General features: G+C 45.3%; 1 protein-coding gene across 1 annotated transcript in view; it reads left to right on the forward strand.

Annotated features, from left to right (window-relative positions):
- LOC119974296 (myosin-8) overlaps positions 1-25,347 on the forward strand; it is a 263,344-nt gene that overhangs the window by 196,432 nt on the left and 41,565 nt on the right. Inside the window, exons 21-22 of the mRNA XM_038813068.1 lie at positions 4,684-4,710; positions 14,332-14,358. Coding sequence (XP_038668996.1) covers positions 4,684-4,710; positions 14,332-14,358 — 54 coding nt within the window. The remainder of the gene's footprint in view (positions 1-4,683; positions 4,711-14,331; positions 14,359-25,347) is intronic.

The following is a 25,347-nucleotide window of genomic DNA, read 5'->3' on the forward strand; positions in this document are numbered from 1 at the left end:
TAGCATGTCCAATCCACCTAACCTGTACGTCTTTGGACTGTGGGGGGAAACCGGAGCACACGGTGGAAACCCACACAGACACGGGGAGAACGTGCAGACCCCACACAGACAGTGACCCAGCGGGGAATCGAACATGCGACCCTTGCGCTGTGAAGCAACAATGCTATCCTCTGTGCTACCATGCTGCCCCGACTAACACTACGGTGCGGCTCCTACTAACACTTCACCACTCTTCACTGGATGTTTGAATCTTACCTTACATAATGGAACACTACTCTTCTCACCCTAAATTCCATATATTGTCACCTATTCTGGCAATATTCCTCCAAAACTACATGACGACTCATCTCTTACCATTAAAGATTCATTAGCTGCTGCATCGATGCAAATTGTGACTGTGTTACCTGCTAATCCTGATACACATCAGTAAACTTTGCCCACAAAATTATATTCTTTAAAGAGATCTGGCACCTTCGTGTCAATCACTTCTTGATCAGGCTGTACAATCATTTGAACGTCCTTCGCTTCACTTCAGCTTTCCTTCACCACTTTAACAAACCCCAATAGCTTATCCGGTCTTACCATTTCAGCCTTCGCTGTGCTTTTCTTTCAAGCACAAACACTGTGACTTTACATGGCCTCGGTTAATACAGTGAAAACATTTGAAACTTGTTATGTCTCTTCCACCCTCCAGGATTCCTTTTATAATCTGAAGTACGCTCTTCTTATTATCTCCCATCAGATTATCGTTACCTTTACCGCTCGAGTATGTTTTTATGTTCTCAGTTTCTATCCCTCACAGGCTGAACCTGATGCCGGAAACCAAGCATTGATTGATGAATTAATTCGTAATCGTTTGTCATTTCTGCTACTAACCTCGCAGTTTTAACCCTCTGCACTTCCATAGAAATTTCATAGAATTTATAGTGCAGAAGGAGGCCATTCGGCCCATTGAGTCTGCATTCGCTCTTGGAAAGAGCACCCTACCCCAGCCCATACCTCCACGCTATCCCCAGAACCCAGTAACCCTACCTAACACTAGGGGCAATTTGGACACGAAGGGCAATTTAGCATGGCCAATGCACCTAACCTGCACTTTTTTGGACTGTGAGTGGAAACCGCAGCACACGGAGGAAACCCACGCACACACGGGGAGAACCAGCAGACTCCACACAGACAATAACCCAAGCTGAGAATCGAACCTGGGATACTGGAGCTGTGAAGCATTTGTTCTAACCACTATACTAACGTGCTGCTCAATGAATTATCACTACATCAGGAATTGAATTTTGAAACTCCCCCAAAAGTATATTTTTTTGTGAATGCTTCATAAGTTTTATCTATTTTCAATAATCTTACAATGCTCTATCAAAATTACTCAGATCCTTTCAATCTTCAAAAATGTTTGACCAAATTATTTCCTCAAATGTCTGAACCTTTGTCTGTAGACTTCAGGCACTAGTTCATATGCACCTAATGTTAATTTTCTCACCGACACATACATTCCAGATACCTCACTCCGACAGTGATGCAAACACTTCACTAGCCTACCTACCAGCTTTGTCTTAATAAGTAATACTCACATGCCCTTTGGCCATATCATTTGTTTTGCCACCTACTGAAATGAAATCAAAAATGATTCCATCTTCTTCTCATCAAACCTCGGCACTGCGTGACATATATAAAGAGATCCCCACCAAGCCTTCGACTATGACGTTAGTTCTCACTATTCTCATCACAATCCCCCAACTGGACGTTTCCCTCTTCGCCCGCCGAGTTTTACTGACTGTCATGTTTCATGGCCATTTTCTGAAATTCAAACTCTTTCTCTTTATCTTTCACCTTTATATTTCTTTCTTTTTGCCCTATCTCTATTTCGTATTCAAGCTGATTTAATTCTTCCTCATGTTCCATTTGTTTAATTTGTAACTGAATTTTTTATATTTCCAATGGGTCAAACTGTATCTCAGGCCATTTTAAATGTTTATCCACCACCATAATTATCTAACCTTTTCGCATTTTGTCAGGCAATGTTAGCTGCAATGTTTGTCCCACCTCTAAAAGCCTGTTTTTAATCTCTGTCAGGAAGGTACTGCGTGCGATCCCAAAAGCTTCAGAGCCCCTAAAAGAGTCATTGTCCGCAACACAATGAAATAAAAAATAAAATAAACTGAAATACCACACCGCAACCACAATATGCTCACCCCTCACTGTCTTTACGTGCACTAGCCTATCCAAGAGATAGACTTTTATCCCACTCGAGCCGCCAATTGTAATTGACCAGGGTTTAGACACCCCCAAAGTGTATCGCGGAGTTCATCTGACCCAAAAATTTTACAAGATTGTGGCATGGGGAGCACACGGCACACTCTACAGGTTTGATGGAGCAGAAATTTTAAAGTCCTTTTTAAAGCAAAATAGTGGTTATTCTACGAACTTAGTTAACATGTTAAAACATACAGTGGGCATCTTAGCAACCATCAATTCAAATACAACCACCCCCCACCCCCGCAAAAAACAAAATACAACCCTCTAAGTTATCCTTAAACATTCCTTTCACCATCCAGCAGCACATCAAGTTGAGATTTTCTATTTGGAGCAGTTATCAATCTGAAATTACTAAATGATCTAGAGATAGTATTTGGATGTCAGAGAGATTGAAATTACACCTGTTTTGTCTGGCTCCAGCTCCAACACTAAATTGAAACCAAAAAACACAGACACACCCACACCTTTCCTCAACGCGAAACTAAAAAGCAGAACCAGAGCTCATCTCCACCCATACTCTGACATTTCTGCAGCCGCTTGAGCAGGCAAGCTTTCTTAAAGTGACATTCCCACAACAAGCATAACTCAGATGCACCACTACAGGAGGTGCAGGCTAGCACCTGAAGGGTATTGCTGCTAGACCGTTTCTGCAACGCTGTTGAAGGGAATAAAACAATGCATGATCTAACTGCTGCCAAATACCTACAGCAGTTATTCCTATGAATATGAGAGTACCTTTTCAAGGTACCACAAAACAGTTTTTGTGGAGACAAGGTCCTGACATCTGATAACAGGAATCCTCCAATGTACTGTTTGTTCAAACCGTGCTAAATGTTACATATATCGAACTGGTATGTTTACCAGGAATAACGTATCAATCTGCTTTGCTATAACGCAGGCCAGTTGCGTGCCAAGCAGCACTGACAGTGAAATACGGAGAAATCTACAGAATTTTAGAACTAGAGGACAGCATACAGATTCTGTAGTCCTATCACATTCATTCGTGAATGTTAGGGCAGCACGGCGGTACAATGGTTAGAATTTCTCCCGACGGCGATGAGGACTCGGGTTCGAATCCCGGCCCTGGGTCACTTTACGTGTGGTGTTTGCACCTTCTTCCAGAATCTGCGTTGGATTAACCCCCAATGACCCATAAATATGCAGGATTGGTGAATTGGCGGCGTTAAAAATTGCCCCTTAATTGAAGGAAGAAGAAGTCAGTGCTCAAAAAAAAAAAAATAAATGCAGCGAATGTTCGTGCAAAACAAATAACTTACTCGTGGTTGACGTTCTACAACTGTGACCAGATGGACAATAAGGGAGTCTATCACATTAGGGCAAAAGTAAAGCGTTTCCAATAATCTGGAGTAACAACTAACAAGCGTGGGCGGCACGATAGCACAGTGTTTGGCAATGTTGTTTCACAACGCCAGGTTGCCAGGTTCGATTCCCGCTTCGGTCACTATCTGTTCGGGGTCTGCACTTTTCTCCTCGTGTGTGTGTGTGTTACCTCCTGCTGCTCCTGTTTCCTGCCACAAGTACCGTGCTGTTTGGTGAACTAGACATTCTGAATTATCCCTCAGTGCACCCAAACAGGTTAATCACAGTAACTCCATTGCAGTGTTAAAGTAAGCCTACTTGTGACAATAAAGATTATTAATAAAACTAAAAACTCGGCTTTCTCCGTTCACAGCCGTGAAACTCCGTCCAGCAAAGTATCCAACAGCCATCAGTTCGGGCTCCATTTCCCGCCTTTTTGAAACATGGAAAAAAGAACTGTCTTCACTAGATCTGGTGAATGTCACTGTTTTCACATCTCACCGAACGTGGCATCAATAAGCCCCAGTTAAACGAAGTTCACTGAGAATTCCTGGGCGAATAAACTACGAGCTGTAGGTTAGTCTCGCGAATTGCACTGCTGTGCTTTAAAAGAAAACATTTTCCCGTACCAGCCTTCCCGAACAGGCGCCGGAATGTGGAGACGAGGGGCTTTTGACAGTAACTTCATTTGAAGCCTACTTGTGACAATAAGAAATTTTCATTTTCATTTAATTTCATTTCTTGAAAACTAGAGCGCGACAAGCACCCGTGCAGCGAAAAACAGTGTTGACGTTTCGAAACCGCATAACTCTTCTTCAGTGTTGTGTGCCCAATTTGTCACATTTGCAGAAAAAAAACAATACTGTTCAAATGGGTGCTCAGAAAAAAGATAAATGAAATATAGTTGTGTCCCCAGACCGCAATTAACTTCTAGATTTCTGCATCAAACGCCCTTAAGATTAATCGTCAAGGCATGCACTGTGGCATGCTGTTAAAACACCTGGATATCTTTCTAACACATTACGGCTAAGGTCTCGTTACTGTCCCGTGACACGAGTAGTTCTGTGTTGATACCTTCCTTTTCATATGTTACAGAATGCAGCAACCTAATTCAAAAGTCTGGTGAGAACAATTGTTACATCATTTTTTTTGTTATCGCTGAATTTACTGCCGGTTCAGTGAGTTGGAAATTCTATTCGATCTCTGAATAAACACTAGTACCCTTAGTTCACTGATCGATTCATTTTCATCGATGCTTGAAACTGTTCAGTGGTGCCAAAGTGTAAACTGTCCTTGTGTGAACATTTCATCGAAAGAAGGCGTCAATTGAAACAACGCTCGTATGCTACATTGGTTATTACGCAAAGAGCATAAGTACTTTGCGTACGTTCACATATTTGATTCTTTCCCCAACTAGCAAGATGACTTTTCTGCGTGGGGATCATGGCAGTTCACGCAGATCAGTGTAGAAATTTCCATTCCCAGATAACTACCGACTCAACAAAAATCGTAATTTTCTTTGATTTGTTAAAGTCTTCAGCAGTTTTGCCGTTCCCAACATTACCCCATCCCAGCGGAGATTCCAGAATTTGTGGCGAACGAACTTTGCAGCAGAGATGGTTTTAGCATGTATTAGAATGTGCGTTTTCGTACAAGATCGGGTATATTGTAACAAACAGTATTTGCTTTGGATGCAAAAATTAATAAGCTGGTCGGGACAAAAATTCCAGCTAACTCCGAAGAGAGTACAAAGAGGAAAAGTCATGATTGTTCTAAAAAGGATTTGGTGCAGAATCGGTAGGGTGAATGGCCGTTTTCCTGTACCGGACTGCTCTCCAGATTTAACAGTGGAAGTGATTAATATTTGAGTGCTCTTCAAGGATGTACTTTTGGAGATTAATCTGCAGTCTAAGTGAACAATCCAAGCTAACGCCAAGCGTATAGCAACACAACGTGTTTAATATTGCGAGGTGACGAAGACTGAAGTAATGAAGGACGACATAGAAAAAAGAATGATCGAGTAGTACGGTAACATTCCATTGATGCAGAAGGAGGCCATTAATCCCATTGTGGGCAGAACGGTAGCACAAGTGGATAGGACTGTGGATTCACAGTGCCAGAGTCTCAGGTTCGATTTCCCGATGTGTCACTGCCTTTGTGGAGTCTGCACGTTGTCCCCGTGTGCGCGTGGGTTTCCTCTAGATGCTCCGGTTTCCTCCCACAGTCCACAGACATGCAGGTTATGCGGATTGGCCATGGCAAATTGTTCATAGTGTCCAAACAGGCTCGGAGGTGTTATTCGTTTACAGAAAAAGGATGGAAGTGAGGGCTTCAGTGTGTCGTTGCAGAGTCGATGGGCCGAATAGCCTCTTTCTGCACTGTATGTTCTATGTCGCATGGGTGTGCACCGACCCTCTGAATGCTCATCCTGCTTAGGTCTACTCCCCGCCCCATCACCGTAACGTCACCAAACATGAATATCTTTTCACACTAAGGGATAATTTAGGAACGCCAGTTCAAATTATCTGGACATATAACACAGAACAGTACAGCACAGAACAGGCCCTTCGGCCATCGATGTTGTGCCGAGAATTGTCCGAAACCAAGATCAAGCTATCAAAATCCCTGTCATTCTTGTGTGCTCCATGTACCTATCCAATAACCGCTTGAAACGTCCTAAAGTCTCCGACTCCACTATCACAGCAGGCAGTCCATTCCACACTCTAACTACTCACTGAGTAATAAACCTTCGTCGGACATCCCTCCTATACCTCCCACCATGAACCTTATAGTTAGGCCCCCTTGTAACAGCTACATCCACCCGAGGAAATAGTATCTGAACGTCCACTCTATCTATCCCCGTAATCATCTTATCAACCGCCATTTTCATTTTTATTTCATTCAATCGCCTCTCAACCTCCTACGCTCCAAAGAGAAAAGCACCAGCTCCCTCAATCTTTCATCAGAAGACCTTTCTTGCAAACCAGGCAGCATCCAGGTAAATCTCCTTTGCACCCTGCTTGAAGTTTCCACGTTCTTCCGGTTGTAACGTGGCTAGAACTGCACACGATACTCCAAATGTGGTATCACCAGGATAATGTACAGTTGCAGCAGAACCCCGCAGCTCTCAAATGCAACCCCCTGTTTATAAACGTTATCACGATGCCGGCCGTCTACACGTCTCTATCCACTTGAGTGGCAACCTTCAGAGACCAGTGGACATGAACCCCAAGATCACTGTGTTCCTCAACATTCCTCAGAACCCTGCCGTTGACGTTGTAATCCGCATTCAAATGTTTTCTACCAAAATATGTCACCTCGCACCTATTAGCATTGAACTCTATCCGCCAATTTTCGTCCCAGCTGTGCATCCTATCAATGTCTCTTTGCAGCCTACAACAGCCCTCCACCTCATCCACTACGCAACGATCTTGGTCTCATCAGCAAATTTACTGACCCTCCCTTCAGTCCCCTCGTCAAATTCATTGATAAAAATCACAAAGAGCAGAGGACCCAGCACTGATCCCTTTGGTACTCCGCTGGCAACTGGCCTCCAGTCTGAAATTGTTCTATCCACCAGCACCCTTTTTCTTCTAAGATATGGCCAGTTACTTATCCAACTCGCCAAATTTCCATCTATCCCACACCTCCTTACTTTCTTCAGAAGCGAAAATGGTGAATCTTATTAAACGTCTTACTAAATTCCTTGTATACGACATCAACTCTTCTACCTTCATCTACACACTTAGTTACCTCCTCGAATAATTCAATCAGTTTGTGAGGCATGTATTGCCCTTCACGAATCCGTGTTGACTATCCCGAATTAAGCTGTATATTTTCCAAATGGTCATCAGTCCCATCCTTCAGGATCTTTTCCATTAACTTACTGACCACTGACGTAGGACGAACTGGCCAATAATTACACAGGGGCATTCCTAGTCCCTTTCTTGAACAGATCAACCAGATTCGCCACTCTCCAGTCCTCGAGCATTATGCTCGTGGAGAGTGAGGACCCAATGGTCAACGCGAAAGGCTCCGAAATCTCATCCCTTGCCTCCCAAAGAATCCTTCCATATATCCCCTCTGGCGCAGTGCACTTGTCGACCCTAAGGTTTTTCAAAATTCCTAACACCTCCTTCCTTAGAACAGCTACCTCCTCCAGCCTACATGCGTGTACCACACACTCATCCTCAAATGCATGGCCCCTCCCCTTGGTTAACACTGAAGAAAAGTATTCATTCGACGCCTCTCCTATTTCCTCTGACTGCATGCACATATTCCCACTACTGTCCTTGACTGGCACTAACCTCATTCTGGTCATTCTTTTATTTCTCACAGAAGAGTAAAAGGCGTTCGGGTTTTCCTTGATCTGACCGGCCAAGTAGTTCCCATGTCCCCTCCTAGCTCTCCAAATACATTTTTCTGGTTGATTCCTTCGAACTTGTAACGCTCAAACGACCCAACTGAACCTTATTTATTCATTCTTATGTAGGCTTCCTTTTTTCCTCTTGAGAAGACATTTAACTTCTTTTGTGAACCATCTTCCCTCACACGGCCATTTCCTTCCTGCCTGACGGGAAAATACCTATCAACGACACGCAGTATTTGTGCCTTTCACTGGCAGTTTCTGTTCCCATCTTATGCTCCCTAATTCTTGCATAATCGCATCATAATTACCCCTTCCCAATTACAAACCTTGCCCTGCCGTATAACCCTATCCCCCTCCATTGCAATAGTGAAAGACAACGAATTGTGGTCACTATCACCAAAGTGCTCTTCCAGGAACTCATCTAATACTTGGCCCGGTTCATTACACAGCATCAAATCCGATGTGCCCCCCGACTCTTGTCGGCCTATTCGCATATTGTTTCAGTAAACCCCCCTGCACACACTGTACATAAACTGCCTCATCCGAACTGTTCGACCTGTAGAGGTTCCAATGAATATTTGGAAAGTTAAAGTCGCCCATGACAACTACCATGAGACCTCCACGCATATCCATAATCTGTTTCGCAATTTCTTCCTCCATATCTATTTTACTATTTGGGTGCCTATAGAAAACTCCGAAATCGTGGCAACTCCTTTCCTTCTTCTAACATCAGCCCATATTACCTCAGTCGGCAGATCCCCTTCAAGCTGCCTTTCTGCAGCCGTTAAAATATCCTTGATTAACAATGCAACTCCTCCACCTCTTTTACAACCTTCCCTACTCTTTCTGAAACATCTGTACCCCGGAACTTCCAGCGACCACTCCTGTCTCTTATCTAAGCATGTTTCTGTAATGGCCACAACATCGTAGTCCCAAGTACCAATCCAAGCTCCAGGTTCACGTGCCTTATTCCGGATGCTCCTTGCATTGAAGTAGACACACTTCAACCCACCGTTCTGTGTGCCGGTACACTCCTGCGAACTTGATACCCTCCTCATTACCTCAAAACTCTCAATACTGGCTTCTGGACTGCTGCTCGTTTTCCCACTCTCCCTGCCAAATTAGTTTCAACCCCCCCCCCCCCCCCCCGGACAGCTGCTCGTTTTCCCACTGCCCCTGACAAATTAGTTTCAACAGCCCCCCCCCCCCCCAAAAAAAGAAAAAGATCCGTAGCAAATATCCCTCCTAGAATATTGGTGCCCATTGCTTCAGGTACTGTCCTGTCTGTACAGATCCCAACTTCCCCAGAATGTGCTCCAATTATCCACATAACTGAAACCCTACATCCTACACCATCCCTGCATCCACGTGTTTATCTGCACACTCTCCCTGTTCCTCACCACGCTAGCACGTGACAGCGGCAACAAACCAGAGATAGCAACATGGTTTGTTTTTGCTCTCAGCTTGCAACCTAGATCCCTAAATTCCTATTTTAAATCCCCGTACCTTCGCTTACCTATGTCGTTGGTGAGGATGTATACCACAAGTTGTGACTGTTCCCCCACCCCCTAAAGGATTCTGAACACACGGTCAGAGACGTCACCTTTATTCTCGTCTCCCACTAATCTTTTCCACTTTGTATGCTTTTTTTGGTATGAATCTTTGCTGAGCACTGTGAAAAATCGCTTGGAAGGTTCTCCACTGTTTCTCAACTGTTTCACCATGAGTGTTTGCTTCCAGTCTACCTTCGCTAGCTCTTCACTCATCCCATTTTAATCTCCATTGTTTAAGCACAAAACGCTAGTGTTTGATTTCAACTTCTCATCCTCCATCTGTATTTTAAATTGCACTATATTGTGATCGCTCCTTCCGAGACGATCCCTAACTATGAGATCTTTAATCAATCCTGTCTCATTACACACGATCAGATCTACCACCGCTTCTTCCATCGTAGGTTCCATTACATACTGTTCTAGGAATCTATGGCGGGCATATTCTACAAACTCTTCTGCAAGGCTGCCTTGACCTAACTGGTTAAACCAATCGACAAGTAGATTAAAATCCCTCATGATAACTGCCCTACCATTTCGACATGCATCAGTTATTTCTTTGTTTGTTGCCTGCCCCACAACAATGTTACTATTTGGTAGCGTCTCGACTACTCCTATTAGTGACTTTATCGCATTATTATTCCTGATTCCCACTCAAATAGATTAAATCTTATCCTCCATAGCACCGATGTCATCTCTTATCATTGCCCTGATGTCATCCTTAAATAACAGATCTACGCCACCTCCCTCACCATCCACTCTGTCCTTCCGAATACTTTGATACACTTGGATATTTAAATCCCAGTCGAGACCATCCTTTAACCAGATTTCAGTAACGGCTACTAAAGCACAATCATTCACGATAATTTGCCCCATCAACTTGTTTACTTTATTCCGAATACTCAAGCATTCATATAAAGTACAGTTATGTTGGCTTTCAAATCTCTGTTTTGAATCTTATCACCTTGATCAGTAACCTCTTCTAAGGTATTTTTCCTCTTAACTTTTCTTCTAATTTTCCTTGTCGTTCAACACATATCTTCATGTAACAACCTGCCGCGTCGCTTTCCATTAATGTTTTTACTTACCGTTTAATTCCTTTTTGTATTCCTGGGACTAATCATTGAGCTCCCCTCAGTCACTGTAACTTGTTCTGTCGCACGTTTTGATTTTTGACTGTGGCTTATCTGCCTTATACTTTCACCTCCTGTTTCTATTCCTGAGACTTCCTGCATCGGGTGCTGTCCCTCTGCCACATTAGTATGAACACTCCCCAACCACTCTGGCAAATAGCAACCCTAGGACATCAGTTCCAGTCCCGCCCAAGTGTAACCCGTCCGTTTCGTATAGTTCCCACCTCCAGAACCGATCCTCATGCCCCTGGAATCTGAAACAATCCCCCTAACACCATCCCTTCAGCCACGTCTTCATATTAAATATCCTATCATTTCTACTATGACTCGCATGTGGCACTGGTAGTAATCCTGAGATCACTACCTTCGATGACCTATTTCTTAACTTCCTTCCCAGCTCCCTGTATTCTACTTTTAGAACCTCATACCGTTTTTCACCAATGTCGTTTGTTCCGATGTGTGCCACGGCCACCGGCTGTTTACCCTCCCCGTTCAGAATGTCCTGTACCTGCTCCGAGACATCCTTGACCCGAGTACTAGGGAGTCAGCATACGATCCTGGAGTCTCGTTTACGGCCACAGAAACGCCTGTCTATTCCCCTCACAATTGAATCCCCAATACCTATTGCACTGTCACAATTATCACCCCTCCCTTCTGCAGCACAACCAACCGCGGTGCCACGAATTTGGCTGTTGCTGTTTTCTCCTGGGAGGCCATTCCGCTCAACAGTATCCAAAGTGGTACATCTGTTCTGCAGGGGAATGGCCACAGGGGATTCCTGCACTACCTGCCTCGCTCTCTTGCTCTGTATGCTGGTCACCCATTCCGTTTCTGTCTGAGAACTCTGACCCTGCGGTGTGACCATCTCTCTTTGTGTGCTATCCGCGAATATCTCCGACTCACGGACGCTCCAGTGTCTCCAGCCGTCGCTCCATCTCTGAAACTCGAGCTTCCAGGTGATGTAACTGGAAACACTTGCTGCACACTTGCTGGCCCTGGGGACTGGAACTGTCCCAGCCTGCCACATGGAGCAAGAGCAGCAGACCATGCCTTGAAGCTGTCCTGCCATGATTTATTCCATTAAATTAAACTTTTGAAATTAAATTTTAGAAAGATGGTTTTGTGTCGCATAATATCCAATCTCCGGCATATTATTTAATTAGCTCGATCCCTACATATTTATCTTGATTGATCTGACAAAAAATTACATCGTTATTTAATTGAAATTTAAAAATATATTTAATTCAATTTTTAAAAAGTTATTTAAATCATCTCACAAATGGTAATTTAAGTCAACCCAAAATAGTTACTTATGTGAGAATTAAGAATTCGAAATTAGTAATTCAAATCAACTTAAAAATAGTAATCTAAGTCAAATTAAAAAAATAGAAATTCAAATCAATGTAAGAATTGTAATTTTAATCAAATGAAAATTTGTAAGTCCACAAATATTCAAATTTAGCCCAGTCTGCCTTTCAGCCAATCAGACCATGACTTCATTTTACGTTTTTTTCAATTTTGGAATAAACAAACAGACAAGCAGCTGTCCTACCTGCAGCATTGATCCGCGCAGGTCCGCTCCTCTCAGTTCCAGGAAGGTAAGTGAAGGCCTCGATCCTGACGCTGCCTTTATCCTCACCCCTGCAGCAGTGACCCTCGCCGGTCCGCTCCTCTCTGCTCCCTGAAGGTAACTCTTTAACATTATCTTCAACTACTAAGATTATCTTATTATCTTAAATATTTCTACCAGATTACCCCTACTCTTCAATATTCTAGCGAAAACGGGCAGAGGTTGTGCAATCTCGCCTCTTAACTTAAGTTTCAGATTTTTGTAAACCGACATCGCAACCCCTCCAATGCTAAATATATTTTCTAATGTGTGGTGCCAATAACTGTACAGAATTCTACAAGTGGAATCTAACCAGGGTTCGATATAGCTGTTGCAAAATGTGGTGCCTTCATGCTCAATCCTCTTGAAATAAATGGTATAATTCCATTGGCCTTTTTGATTGTTTATGCACTTTTTCGTGGAATTTTAAGGATCTAGGTACCAGAACCCACAAGTCTCTTTGGGAAAAATCTGTACCTAACCCTTTAGCATTTAGAAAGTACTCTGCTCTATCGTTTTCTTTGTCCAAAATGGGTAATCGGAGTATGTTTCAGAGGTTTTTCTGAAGCAAGATTTTGTACCTTCCCTGCAGACTTAAAATCATTGCACCATCACTGCAAAGGATATGTTAAACACTCACTGTTTTCCCAACAATAGATACGTTCTCTTTCTTCAGACCCTGAAGAGCAAAGCCTATCTTTTTTAGATACCGTTAAATAATCTTCAGCTCCGATGAGGAGGTAGCTGAGAGAACAAAGCAGCTCCTTTCACTTCGGACATCTGATCCGCTGTGGAATGGACTGTCGGAAAGATCTCCCGACAATTGGTGATTCTTTGTAGCCGGGGGTCATCATTTTACGTTCGCTTTCTAATGCATTTCTTTTACGGTAGCTTTAGCGCAACTTGTAACAATCGTGCACAACGCCAGAGGCAACTGTCTTTGAGTGTGAAGAGGAATTCTTTCAACAGATTCCTTGCATGAGAGATGAAATGTTACGGGCATGGAAGTGCATTCTCAGTTAAATGGACGACACTTGGAGTCGAGTGTTCAATTCTGATCGCCACACGGACAGAATGGTGACAAAGCTTTGCAAAGTGTCCATAATCGGTTGACAGGGATGGTGCCTGGTACGGAAGACATTAGTTAAGATGAGAGGTTCGACAAACCAGGTCTGTTGTCATTGCAAGGACGGAATTTGAGAGACAACAAATTTATGAGAGACATGGCCAGAGTGGATAGTAGAAGTCTTTTGTCCCGGGGCCTAAAATTCGATTACATGGATACATAGGTTTAAAGTGCAAGGATAAAAGTTCAGAGGTGATGTCCGAGGAAGCTTTTTTACACAGAGTGTAGTGGATGCCTGGAAGTCGCTACAGGAGGAGGTGGCCGAGGAAGGTGCGATATTGTCGCTGAAGGGCTTCTTGAGAAATACATGAATAGGTTCAGAATAGAGGCAAAGGGACATTGGAAGTGTATCGAAGTTTACGTTAGATAGGCAGCATGGTGACACAAGCTTGGAGAGCCGAATGGCCTCTTCCTGTGCTGTCCCCATCTTTTTTCTTTGACAGTGGAGAAGGTTTGGGTATGGATTGGCGCAAGCTTGACCGGAGCTGTAATTTGGGCGTGAAGGAAGAGCGCGATGATACATATTTTTCACAGTGGAAGAGACAGTGATTTATGCAGGGTAGCATGGTGGTTAGCATAAATGCTTCACAGCTCCAGGGTCCCAGGTTCGATTCCCGGCTGGGTCACTGTCTGTGTGGAGTCTGCACGTCCTCCCCCTGTGTGCGTGGGTTTCCTCCGGGTGCTCCGGTTTCCTCCCACAGTCCAAAGATGTGCGGGTTAGGTGGATTGGCCATGCTAAATTGCCCGTAGTGTCCTAATAAAAGTAAGGTTAAGGGGGGGGTTGTTGGGTTACGGGTATAGGGTGGATACGTGGGTTGAGTAGGGTGATCATGGCTCGGCACAACATTGAGGGCCGAAGGGCCTGTTCTGTGCTGTACTGTTCTATGTTCTTCTATGTTCTATGACAAAGAAAACCGTTGATGTAATGCTGTTTCTTGCTTCTTTGCCTCCAATAGGCGACACAATACGTGGACTAAAGGACGGTAATCCTTCAGAAGCTATATTTGCCTTTTCCGTACGTTTACATGTGGCTGGATAATTATTTCACCTTCTTCTCTCTCTATTGTAAAGGCGTGTCAATGAAAATGAATAATAAGACAACTGAAGTTGCTCCAATTGCAGTCGCAACACAGTAAAAATGGTCAAAAGATACCGTTCATATGGAAGATAGGAAAATACAGAACATAGAAAAATACAGCACAGTTCAGGCCGTTAGGCCACAATGTTGTGCCAAACGTTTGTCCCAGGTTAAGAACAAATTAATCTACATCCCATCATTCTACCATAATCCATGTACCTCTCCAATAGCCGCCTGAAGGTCCCTCATGTTTTCGACTCAACTACTTCCACAGGCAGTGCATTTCATGCCCCCACTACTCTCTGGGTAAAGAATCTATCTCTGACATCCCCCTATATCTTACACCATTCACTTTAAATGCTTGTCTTATTGTAATGTTTTGTTCCAACCAGGGAGAAAGTATCTTACTGTCTACCCTATCTTATCCCCTGATGATATTATAAACCTCCATCAAGTCGCTCCTCGTCCTTCTCGTTCCAATGAGAAAAGGCTGAGCGCCCTCAAACATTCCTCGTAAGATTCCAGGCAACATCCTGGTGAATCTCCTTTGTCCGTTTCGAAAGCTTCCACATCCTTCCTAAAGTGAGGCGACCAGCACTGCACACAGTCCTCGAAATGTGGGCATACCAAGGTTTTGTACAGCTGCATCATCACCACACGGCTCTTAAATTGAATCTCTCTGCTAATGAACGCCAGCACACCATAGGCCTTCTTCACAGCTTTATCCACTTGAGTGGCAACTTTCAAAGATCTATGACCATGGAACCCAAGATCTCTTTGTTCCTCCACATTATCAGGAGCCGTACCATTAACCCTGCATCCCACACTCATATGTGTCCTTCTATAATGGACAACTTCACACTTTTCAGGGTTAAACTCCATCTGCCACTTCTCAGCCCAGCTCTCCATCCTATCTAAAGAACATAGAACGTTACAGCGCAGTACAGGCCCTTCGGTCCTCGATGTTGCGCCGAACTGTGAATCCACGCTAAAGCCCATCTACACTATTCCGTTATTGTCCATATGTCTATCCAATGACCATTTGAATGCCCTTAATGTTGGCCTGGCCACTACTTTTGCAGGCAGGGCATTCAACGCCCTTACTACTCTCTGAGTAAAGAACCTACCTCTGACATCTGTCCTACATCTATCTCCCCTCAATTTAAAGTGATGCCCCCTCGTGCTAGACATCACCATCCGAGGAAACAAGCTATCACCGTCCACCCTATCTAATCCTCTGATCATTTTGTATGCCTCACTTAAGTCACTTCTTAACCTTCTTCTCTCGAACGAAAACAGCCTCAAGTCCCTCAGCCTTCCCTCATAAGACCTTCCCTCCATACCAGGAATAATTCTGGTAAATCTCCTCTGCAACCTTTCCAATGCTTCCGCATCCTTCCTCTAATGTGGTGACCAGAAGTGCATGCGATACACAAATGCGGCCACATCAGAGATTTGTACAGATGCAACATGACCTCATGGCTCATAAACTCACCCCTCTACCAATAGAAACTAAAACACCGTCTAGAAAACCCTCTCAACCTGGGTGGCAATTTTCAGGGATCTAAGTACATGGACACCGAGATCTCTCAGCTCATCCACACTACCAAGAATCTTACCATTAGCCCAGTACTCTGCCTTCCTTTTATTCCTTCCAAAATGAATCACCTCACACCATTTGCCATCTCTCTGCCCAGCACTGCAGCTTATCTATGTCCCTCTGTCACTTGTAACATCCTTCCGCACTGTCCACAACTCCAAAGAATTTAGTGACATCTTCAAATTTACTCACTCATCCTTCAACGCCCTCCTCCAGGTCATTTGTAAAAATAACAACAGCAGTGGCCCCAAAACATATCCGTATGGTACACATCTGGTAACTGGACTTGAGTCTGAACATTTTCCATCAACCACCACATTTTGCCTTCTTCCAGCTAGCCAATTCCTGATCCAAACTGCTAAATCACCATGCCTCCGTATTTTCTGCAATAGCCTACAGTGGGGAACCTTATCAAACGCATTACTGAAATCCATATACACCACATCAACTGTTTTACCCTCATCCACCTGTTTCACACCTACTCAAAGAACACCATAATGTTCGTGAGGCACGAGATACCCTTCACAAAACGGTGTTGACTCTCTCTAATCAAATTATTGCTTTCCAGATGCTTATACATCCTGTCTCTTATAAACCTTTCCAAGACTTTGGCCGCAACGGAAGTCCCTTCCGCTCACTGGTCTATAGTTACCGGGGTTTCCTTCTTTCCTTTGCCCACAGGTAGCTGGACATTGCTCCCGCTTTAAATCCGGAGTCTGCTTCTCCTGCAAGGTAAGTATTTAAAGTTATTCTTACCTTCCCAAAAGGCTCCTGGTTACTACTCACTCCAAAAATCTGGACGCTGCTAGTCCTGCAAAATAAGTATTTAAAGTTATTATTAACATCCAGACAGGCCCCTGGACACTACTCCCGTCGAAACTCTGGAGGATGCTTCTCCTGCAAGTCAAGTTTTACGATTATTCCTACCTTTCTTCCAGGCCCCTGGACATTGCTCCCGCCGAAAATCTTGTGGCCGCTTCAGCTGCAAGGTAAGTCTTTAATGTTATTCTTACCTTCCCGACAGGCCGCTGGACACTGCTCCCGCCGAAAATCTGAAGACTGCTTCTCCTGCAAGAAAATAATTTAAAGTTATTCTTACCTTCGCGACAGGCCACTGGGCACTTCTCCCTCCGAAAATCTTGAGGCCGATCCTCCTGCAAGGTAAGTATTTAAAGTTATTCTTACCTTTCCTAAAGGCGCCTGGACACTGCAGCGCCGAAACTATGGAGGCTGCTGTTCCTGCAAGGTAAGTATTTAAAGTTATTCTTAACTTTCCTGCTCGCCCCTTGGCTCTGCTCCCGAAGATAATCTAGATGCTGCTTCTCCTGGAATGCAAGTGTTTAAAGATTATCTTTACTTTCGTGCAGGCACCTGGACACTGCCCCTGCCGTAAATCTGGAGGCCGCTTCTCCTGCAAGGTAAGTATTTAAAGTTATTTTTAACTTCCCGACAGTCCCCTGGACACTGCTCCTGCCGAAAATCTGGAGGCTGCTTATCTTGCAAGCTAAGTATGTAAAGTTATTCTGACGTTACCTACAGGCCCCTGGACACTGCTTCCGCAGGAAATCTGGAGGCTGCTTCTCCTGGAAGCCAAGTATTTAACGTTATTCTTACCTTCCCGACAGGAATCTGGACAGTGCTCCCGCCGACAATATGGAGGCTGTTGCACCTGCACGACAAATATTAAAACTTATTCTTACCTTGTGGACAACCCCGGACATTGCTCTCGCCGAAAATCTAGAGGCTGCTTCTCCTGCAAGTTAAGTATGTAAAGTTATTGTTACGTTCCCGATGGAACCCTGGATACCGCTCCCGCCGAAAATATGGAGGGCGCCTCCTCTGCAAGGAAAGTATTTTGCGTTATTCGTAGCTTCCCGACAGGCCCCTCGACACTGTTCCCGCCGAAAATCTGGAGGCTGCTACTCCTGCAAGATATCTATTTTAATTTACGCTTACCTTCCCGATGTCCCCTGGATACTGCTCCTGCCGAACACCTCAAGGCCACTTCTCCTACAAGGTAAGTATTTAATGTTATTCTTACCTTTCTAAGAGGCCCCTGGACACAGCTCCCGCCGACAATCTGGAGGACTCTTCTCCTGGAAGCCAACTATTTAAAGTTATTCTTACCTTCCCTACAGGACCCTGGACACTGCTCCCGCCGAAGATCTGGAGGCTACATCTCCTGCAAGGTAAGTATTTAAAGTTATTCTTAACTTTCCTGCAGGCCTCTGGACTCTGCTCCCGCCGAAAATCTGGAGGCCGCATCACCTGGAAGGCAACTATTTAAAGTTATTCTTACCTTCCCGACAGGACCCTGGACACTGCTCCCGCCGAAGATCTGGAGGTTGCTTCTCCTGCACGGTAAGAATTTAAAGTTATTCTTATGTTTCCTGCAGACCCCTGGACTCTGCTCCCGCCGACAATATGGAGGCTGCTTCTCCAGCAACGTGAGTATTTAAAGTTATTCTTACCTTCCAGAAAGGGCCCTGGATACTGCTCGCTCCGAAAATCAGGAGGCTGCTACTCCTGCAAATTACGTATTTAAAGTCATTATTAAATTCCCGACAGGCCCCTGGACACTGCTCGCGCCGAACATCTGGAGGCTGCTTCTCCTGAATTGTAAGTATTTAAAGATATTCTTACCTTTCTTCAGTCCCCTGTACACTGCTCCCGACGAAAATCTGGAGGCTGCTTCTCCTGCAAGGTAATTATTTAAAGTTATTCTTAACTTTACGGCAGGCCAATGGACACTACTCCCGCCGACATTCTGAAGGCAGTTTCTCCAGCAAGGTAAATATTTATTATTATTTTTACCTTTCCTGCAGGCCCCTCTACTCTCTTCCCGCCGATAATCTGGAGGCTGCTTGTCCTGCAAACTAAGTATTTAAAGTTATTCTTAACTTTCCTAAAGGCCCCTGAACACTGCTCCCACCGACAATCTGAAGGCTGTTTCTCCTGCATGGCAAATATTTAAAGTTATTCTTACCTTGCCGGCAACCCCTGGAAGCTGCTCCCGCCGAAAATCTGGAGAGCCCTTCTCCTGCAAGGTAGTTATTTAAAGTTATTATTAACTTTCCTACAGTACCCTGGACACTTCTGTCGCCCAAAATCTCGAGGAAGCTGCTCCCGCCGAAAATCTGGAGAGCCCTTCTCCTGCAAGGTAGGTATTTACAGTTATACTTAACTTTCCTGCAGGCCCCTGGACACTACTTCCGCAGACAATCTTGAGGCCGCTTCACCTGCAAGGTCAGTATTTAAAGTTATTCATCCCTTTCCTGCAGGCCCCTGGACACTGCTGCCGCCCAAATTCTGGAGGCCGCTTCTCTTGCAAGGTAAGTACTTAAGTTATTCTTACCCTCCCGACAGGCCCCTGGACTCTGCACCCGCCGAAAATCTTGAGGCTAGTTGGATTGGATTGGATTGGATTGAATTTTTTTATTGTCACGTGTACCGAGGTACAGTGAAAAGTATTTTTCTGCAAGCAGCTCAACAAAGCATTCAGTACATGAAAGAAAAGGGAATTCAACAAAATTCAAGAAAATACATGAGAATACATAATAGGACAACACAAGATATACAATGTAACTACATAAGCATTGGCATAGGTGGAAGTATACAGGGTGTAGAGTTAATGAGGTCAATCAATAAAAGGGTCATTTAGGAGTCTGCTGACAGTGGGGAAGAAGCAGTTTTTGAGTCTGTTCGAATGTTTTCTCAGACTTCTGAATCTCCTGCCCGATGGAAGAAGTTGGAAAAGTGAGTAAGCCGGGTGGGAGCGATCCTTGATTATGATGCCCGCTTTCCCCCGGCAGCGGGAGGTGTAGATGGAATCAATGGATGGGAGGCAGGTTCGTGTGATGGACTGGGCAGTATTCACGACTCTCTGAAGTTCCTTGTGGTCCTTGGCTGAGCAGTTGCCATACCAGGCTATGATGGAGCCCGATAGGATGCTTTCTATAGTGCATCTGTAAAAGTTGGTAAGGGTTAACGTGGACATGCCGAATTTCCTTAGTTTCCTAAGGAAGTATAGGCGCTGTTGTGCTTTCTTGGTGATAGCGTCGACGTGAGTGGACCAGGATAGATTTTTGGAGATGTGCACCGCTAGGATTTGAACTGCAAACCATCTCCACCTCGGCTCCGTTGATGCTGACAGGGGTGTGTACAGTACTTGCTTCCTGAAGTCGATGACCCACTCTTTAGTTTTGCTGGCATTGAGGGAGATATTGTTGTCGTTACACCACTCCACTAGGTTCTCTATCTCCCTCCTGTATTCGGACACGTCGTTATTTGAGATCCGGCCCACTATGGTCGTGTCGTCAGCAAACTTGTAGATGGAGGTGGGACCAAGTTTTGCCACGCAGTCGTGTGTGTACAGGGAGTAGAGTAGGGGCTAAGTACGCAGCCTTGCGGGGCACCGGTATTGAGGAGTATTGTCGAGGAGGTGTTGGTGTTCATTCTTACTGACTGTGGTCTGTTGGTCAGAAAGTGAAGGATCCAGTTGCAGAATGGAGAGCAAATCCTCGGTTTTGGAGCTTTGATATGAGTTTGGCTGGGATTATGGTGTTGGAGGCGGAGCTGTAGTCAATTAATAGGAGTTAGATGTAGGAGTCCTTGTTTTCTAGGGATGAGTGTAGGGCCAGGGAAATGGCGTCTGATGTGGGCCGGTTGCGATGGTATGCAAGTTGAAGTGGGTCAAGGCGTTCCGGAAGTATGGAGGTGATGCGCTTCATGATCAGCCTCTCGAAGCACTTCATTACAACTGACGTCAGGGCCACCGGACGGTAGTCATTGAGGCATGTTGCCTGGTTCTTCTTTGGCACCGGTATGATGGTGGTCTTCTTGAAGCAGGTGGGAACCTCGGAGTGTAGTAGAGGTAGGTTAAAGATGTCTGTGAATACCTCTGCCAGCTGGTATGCGCAGGCTCTGACTGCACGACCAGGGATCCCGTCCGGGCCCATCGCCTTCCGTGGGTTCACTTTCAGGAAGGCCGATCTGACTTCGGAAACTGTGATGGTGGGCATGGGTGAATTATGGCTGCTGGGGCACTCGACAGCGGATTGTTGGTTACCTGCTAAAACAGAGCATAGAATGCATTAAGTTCATCGAGGAGGGGTGCGCTGCGCCAGAGTAGCTGCTCCGCTTCGCTTTGTAGCCCTTTATGTTTTTTTGTCCTTGCCATAACCGCCGAGAGTCTGATGGTGACTCTAGCTTCGTTTGATATTCTCTCTGGCATCTCGGATGGCTTTACGGAGATCGTACCTGGATTTCTTGTATAGGGACAGGGTCGTCTGCCTTGAACACCTCAGATCTGTCCTTCAGTAAGGGAGTCATCACACGGTTGAGCCATGGTTTCCGTTGGGGAACGTACGCACTGCTTTCCTTGCACGCAGTCGTCCACACTTGCTGATGAAGTCTGTGACGGTGGTGGCATACTCATTTAAGTTAGTCGCTGAGTTCTTAAATATGGACCAATCCCTGTCTCTAAGCAGTCACGTAAGAGCTTCTTCTGTCTCCTCGGACCAGCAGCTGCACAACCTTCTTAGCTGATTCTCCCGCTTGAGTTTATTGCTTGTAAGCCGGAGAAGGAGCACAGTCTTATGGTCTGATTCCCAAAGTGCAGTCGGGGGATGGAACGGTGGGTGCCCTTGATTTTTGAGTAGCAGTGGTCAAGAGTGTTTTCGCCCCTGGTGGGATAGGAGATGTGCTGGTGGAATTTTGGCAGTACACTCTTGGGGTTGGCTTTGTTGAAGTCTCCGGTCACAATGAACATGGCCTTCGGGGTGTTATGTTTCATACTTGTTTATGACTGTGTACAGTTCGTCCAGCGCCTTCCACACATCTGCCTGGGGTGGGTTGTCTGCAGTTCTCCTGCAAGGTACATATGTAAAGTTTATTCTTATCTTTTCTGCAGGCACCTCGTCACTGCTCTTGCCCAATATCTGGAGGTCGCTTCTACTGCACGGTAAGTATTTATAGTTATTATTAAATTTTATGTAGGTCCCTGGACACAGCTCCCGCTCAAAATCTGAACGTCGCTTCTCCTGCAAGGCAAGTATTTAAAACTATTCTTACATTCCCGACAGGCCACTGGACATTGCTCCCGCCAAACATCTGGACGCTGCTTCTACTGCAGGGTAAGTATTTAAAGTTATTCTTACCCTCTCGGCAGGCCCCTGGGCACTGCTACCGCAGAAAATCTGGAACCCCTTCTCCTGCAAGGTAGGTATTGAAAATTATTCTTAACTGTCCTACAGTACCCTGGTCACTTCTGTCTCCCAAAGTCTCGAGGCAGTTTCTCCTGCAAGGTGAATATTTAAAGTTATTCTTACCTTCCCTACAGGCCCCGGGACACTGCTCCCGTCGAATATCTGGAGGCTGCTTCTCCTGCAAGGTAAGTATTTAAAGTTATTGTTACCTTTCCGATGGGGCCCTGGATACTGCTCCCGCCGAAAATCTGGAGGGCGCCTCTCCTGCAATGTCAGTATTTTAAGTTATCGTAGCTTCCCGACATGCCCCTGGACACTGCTCCCGCCGAAGATCTGGAGGCTGCTTCTCCAGCAAAGCGAGTATTTAAAGTTATTCTTACCTTCCCGAAAGGGCCCTGGATACTGCTCCCTCCGAAACTCTGGAGGCTCCTTCTCCTGCATGCCCAGGATTTAAGGTTATTCGTACCTTTCCTCCAGGCGCATGGACACTGCTCCCTCCGAAAAACTTGAGGCCGCTTCTCCTGCAAGGTATGTATTTAATGTTATTCTTACCAACCCGACAGGAACCTGGACACTGCTTGCGCCGAATACTTGGAGGCTGCTTCTCCTGCTAGGTAAGTATTTAAAGATATTCCAACCTTTCGTCAGTCCCCTGGACACTGCTCCCCGCGAAAATCTGAAGACTGCTTCTCCTGCAACGTAAGTACTTCGTGATTCTTATCCACCCGACAGGCCCGTGGACACTGCACCCGAAGCAAATCTGTAGGCTGCTTCTCCTGCAAGGTAGTTATTGACAGTTATACTTAACTTTCCTGCAGGCCCCTTGACACTGCTTCCCCATGCAATCTTGAGGCTGCATCTCCTGCAATGTAAGTATTTAAATGTATTTTTTCCCTTTCCTGCAGGCATCTGGGCACTGCTCACGCCCAGAATCTGGAGGCCGCTTCACCTGCAAGATAAGTATTTTAAGTTATTCTTAAATTTTCTCCAGGCCCCTGGACACAGCGCCCGCTCAAAATCTGAACGTCGCTTCTCCTGCAAGGGAAGTATTTAAAACTATTCCTACCTTCTCGACAGGCCACTGGACATTGCTACCGCCAAAAATCTGGACGCTGCAGGGTAAGTATTTAAAGTAATTCTTACAATCTCGGCAGGCCCCTGGACACTGCTCCCGCCGAAAATCCTGAGGTTGGTTCTCCTGCAAGGTAAGTATGTAAAATTATTCTTACCTCTTCTGCAGGCCCCTTGTCACTGCTCCCGCCCAAAATCTGGAGACCCCTTCTCCTGCAACGTAAATATTTATAGTTTTTCTTCCATTTTCTGCATGCCCCTGGACACACAGCTCCCGCTCAACATCTGAAGGTCGCCTCTCCTGCAGGGTAAGTATTTAAAGTAATTCTTACTTTCCCGACAGGCCCCTGGACACTGCTCCCGCCGAAAAACTGGAGTTTGCTTTCCATGCAAGGTAAGTATTTAAAGTTATTCTTATCTTTCTTAGAGGCCGCTGGACACTATTCCCGCCGAAAAAATCTGAAAGCCACTTCCGCTTTTCTACAGGCCCCTGGACAGTGCTCCCACCGAAAATCTGGAGGCCTCTTCTCCTGCAAGATAAGTATTTAAAGTTATTTTTACATTCCTGAACGGCTCCTGGACACTGCTCCCCCCGTAAATCTGGAGGCCGCTTCTTGTGCAAAGGAAGTATTTAAAGTTGTTTTAGCTTTCCTACAGGCCCCTGGACACTGCTCCCGCGATAATCTGGAGGGCGCTTCTCCCGCAGGGTAAGTATTTAAAGTTATTCTTACCTACCCGACAGGCCCCGCGACACTGCTCCCGCCGAAAATCTGAAGGCTGCTTCTCCTGCAACGTAAGTATTTTAAGTTATTCTTTCCTTTCCGAGCGGCCCCTGGACACTGCTCCCGCCGAAAACCTGGAGGCCGCTTCTCCTTTCCTACAGGCCCCTGGGCACTACTTTTGCCGAAAATCTGGAGGCTGCTTCTCCTTTCCTACAGGCCCCTGGACACTGCTCCCGCCGATGATCTGGAGTCTTTGTCTCTTTGCAGCTGACGGCAGCTCTCCACTCTAACCACAACTCCACCAATCTTCATATCGTCTGCAGATTTACTGACCAACCTTCAAATCTCTCATCCAAGTCATTAATGAAAATCACAAACAACAGAGGACCAGAACTGATCCCTGTCGATCGCCACTGCCATCTGGTCACAAGGCTGAATATTTGCCAGCCGCCACCAATTTCTGACTTCTATCGGTTAGCCAGTTCGTATTCCAAATGGCCAAATTTCCCACTACCCGATGCCTCCTTCGGTTCAGCGTCAGCCTGCCATGGGGAAACTTGTGAAATGCCTTACTAAAATCCATGTACACCTCACCCACTTCTTTATCTTCATCCACATGCTTGGTCACTTCCTCAAAGAATTCAATAAGACTTGTGAGGCAAGCCGTACCCCTCACAAATACGTGCTGACTATACCTAATCAAGCAGTGTTTTTCCAGATGCTCTGAAATGCTATCCCTCAGTACCCTTTCCATTACTTTGCCTAACACCGAAGTCAGACTAATGACCTGTAATTCCCAGGATTATCCCTATTCCCTTTTTGCACAGCAACACGGCATTCGCCACTCTCCAATCCCCTGGAACCACCCCAGTTGACAGCAAGGTGGAAGAGATAATTGCCAACGGTTCTGCAATGTTATCTCTTGCTTCCCATAGAATCCTTGGATGTATCCCGTCTGGTACGGGGAATTTGTCCTTTCTCAAGTTTTTCCAAAATATCCCACATATCCTCCTTCCGAACATGTATCTCCTCGAACTTACCTATCTGTTTCACGTTGTTCTCTCCAACAATATGACCCCTCTCGTTCGTAAATACTGAAGAAAGTACTCGTTCAAGACCTCTCCTATCTCTTCTGACTCAATACACAATCTCCCGCTACTTCCCTTGATCGGACCCACCCTCGCTCAAGTCATTCTCATATTTTGCACGTATGAGTAAACGGCCTTGAAGTTTTCCATGATTCTACCCGCTAAAGATTTTTCATGCCCTCTCTTAACCCTCCTAATCCCTTTCAT

This window comes from Scyliorhinus canicula, chromosome 12, assembly GCF_902713615.1.
Source record: "Scyliorhinus canicula chromosome 12, sScyCan1.1, whole genome shotgun sequence".
Lineage (NCBI taxonomy): Eukaryota > Metazoa > Chordata > Chondrichthyes > Carcharhiniformes > Scyliorhinidae > Scyliorhinus > Scyliorhinus canicula.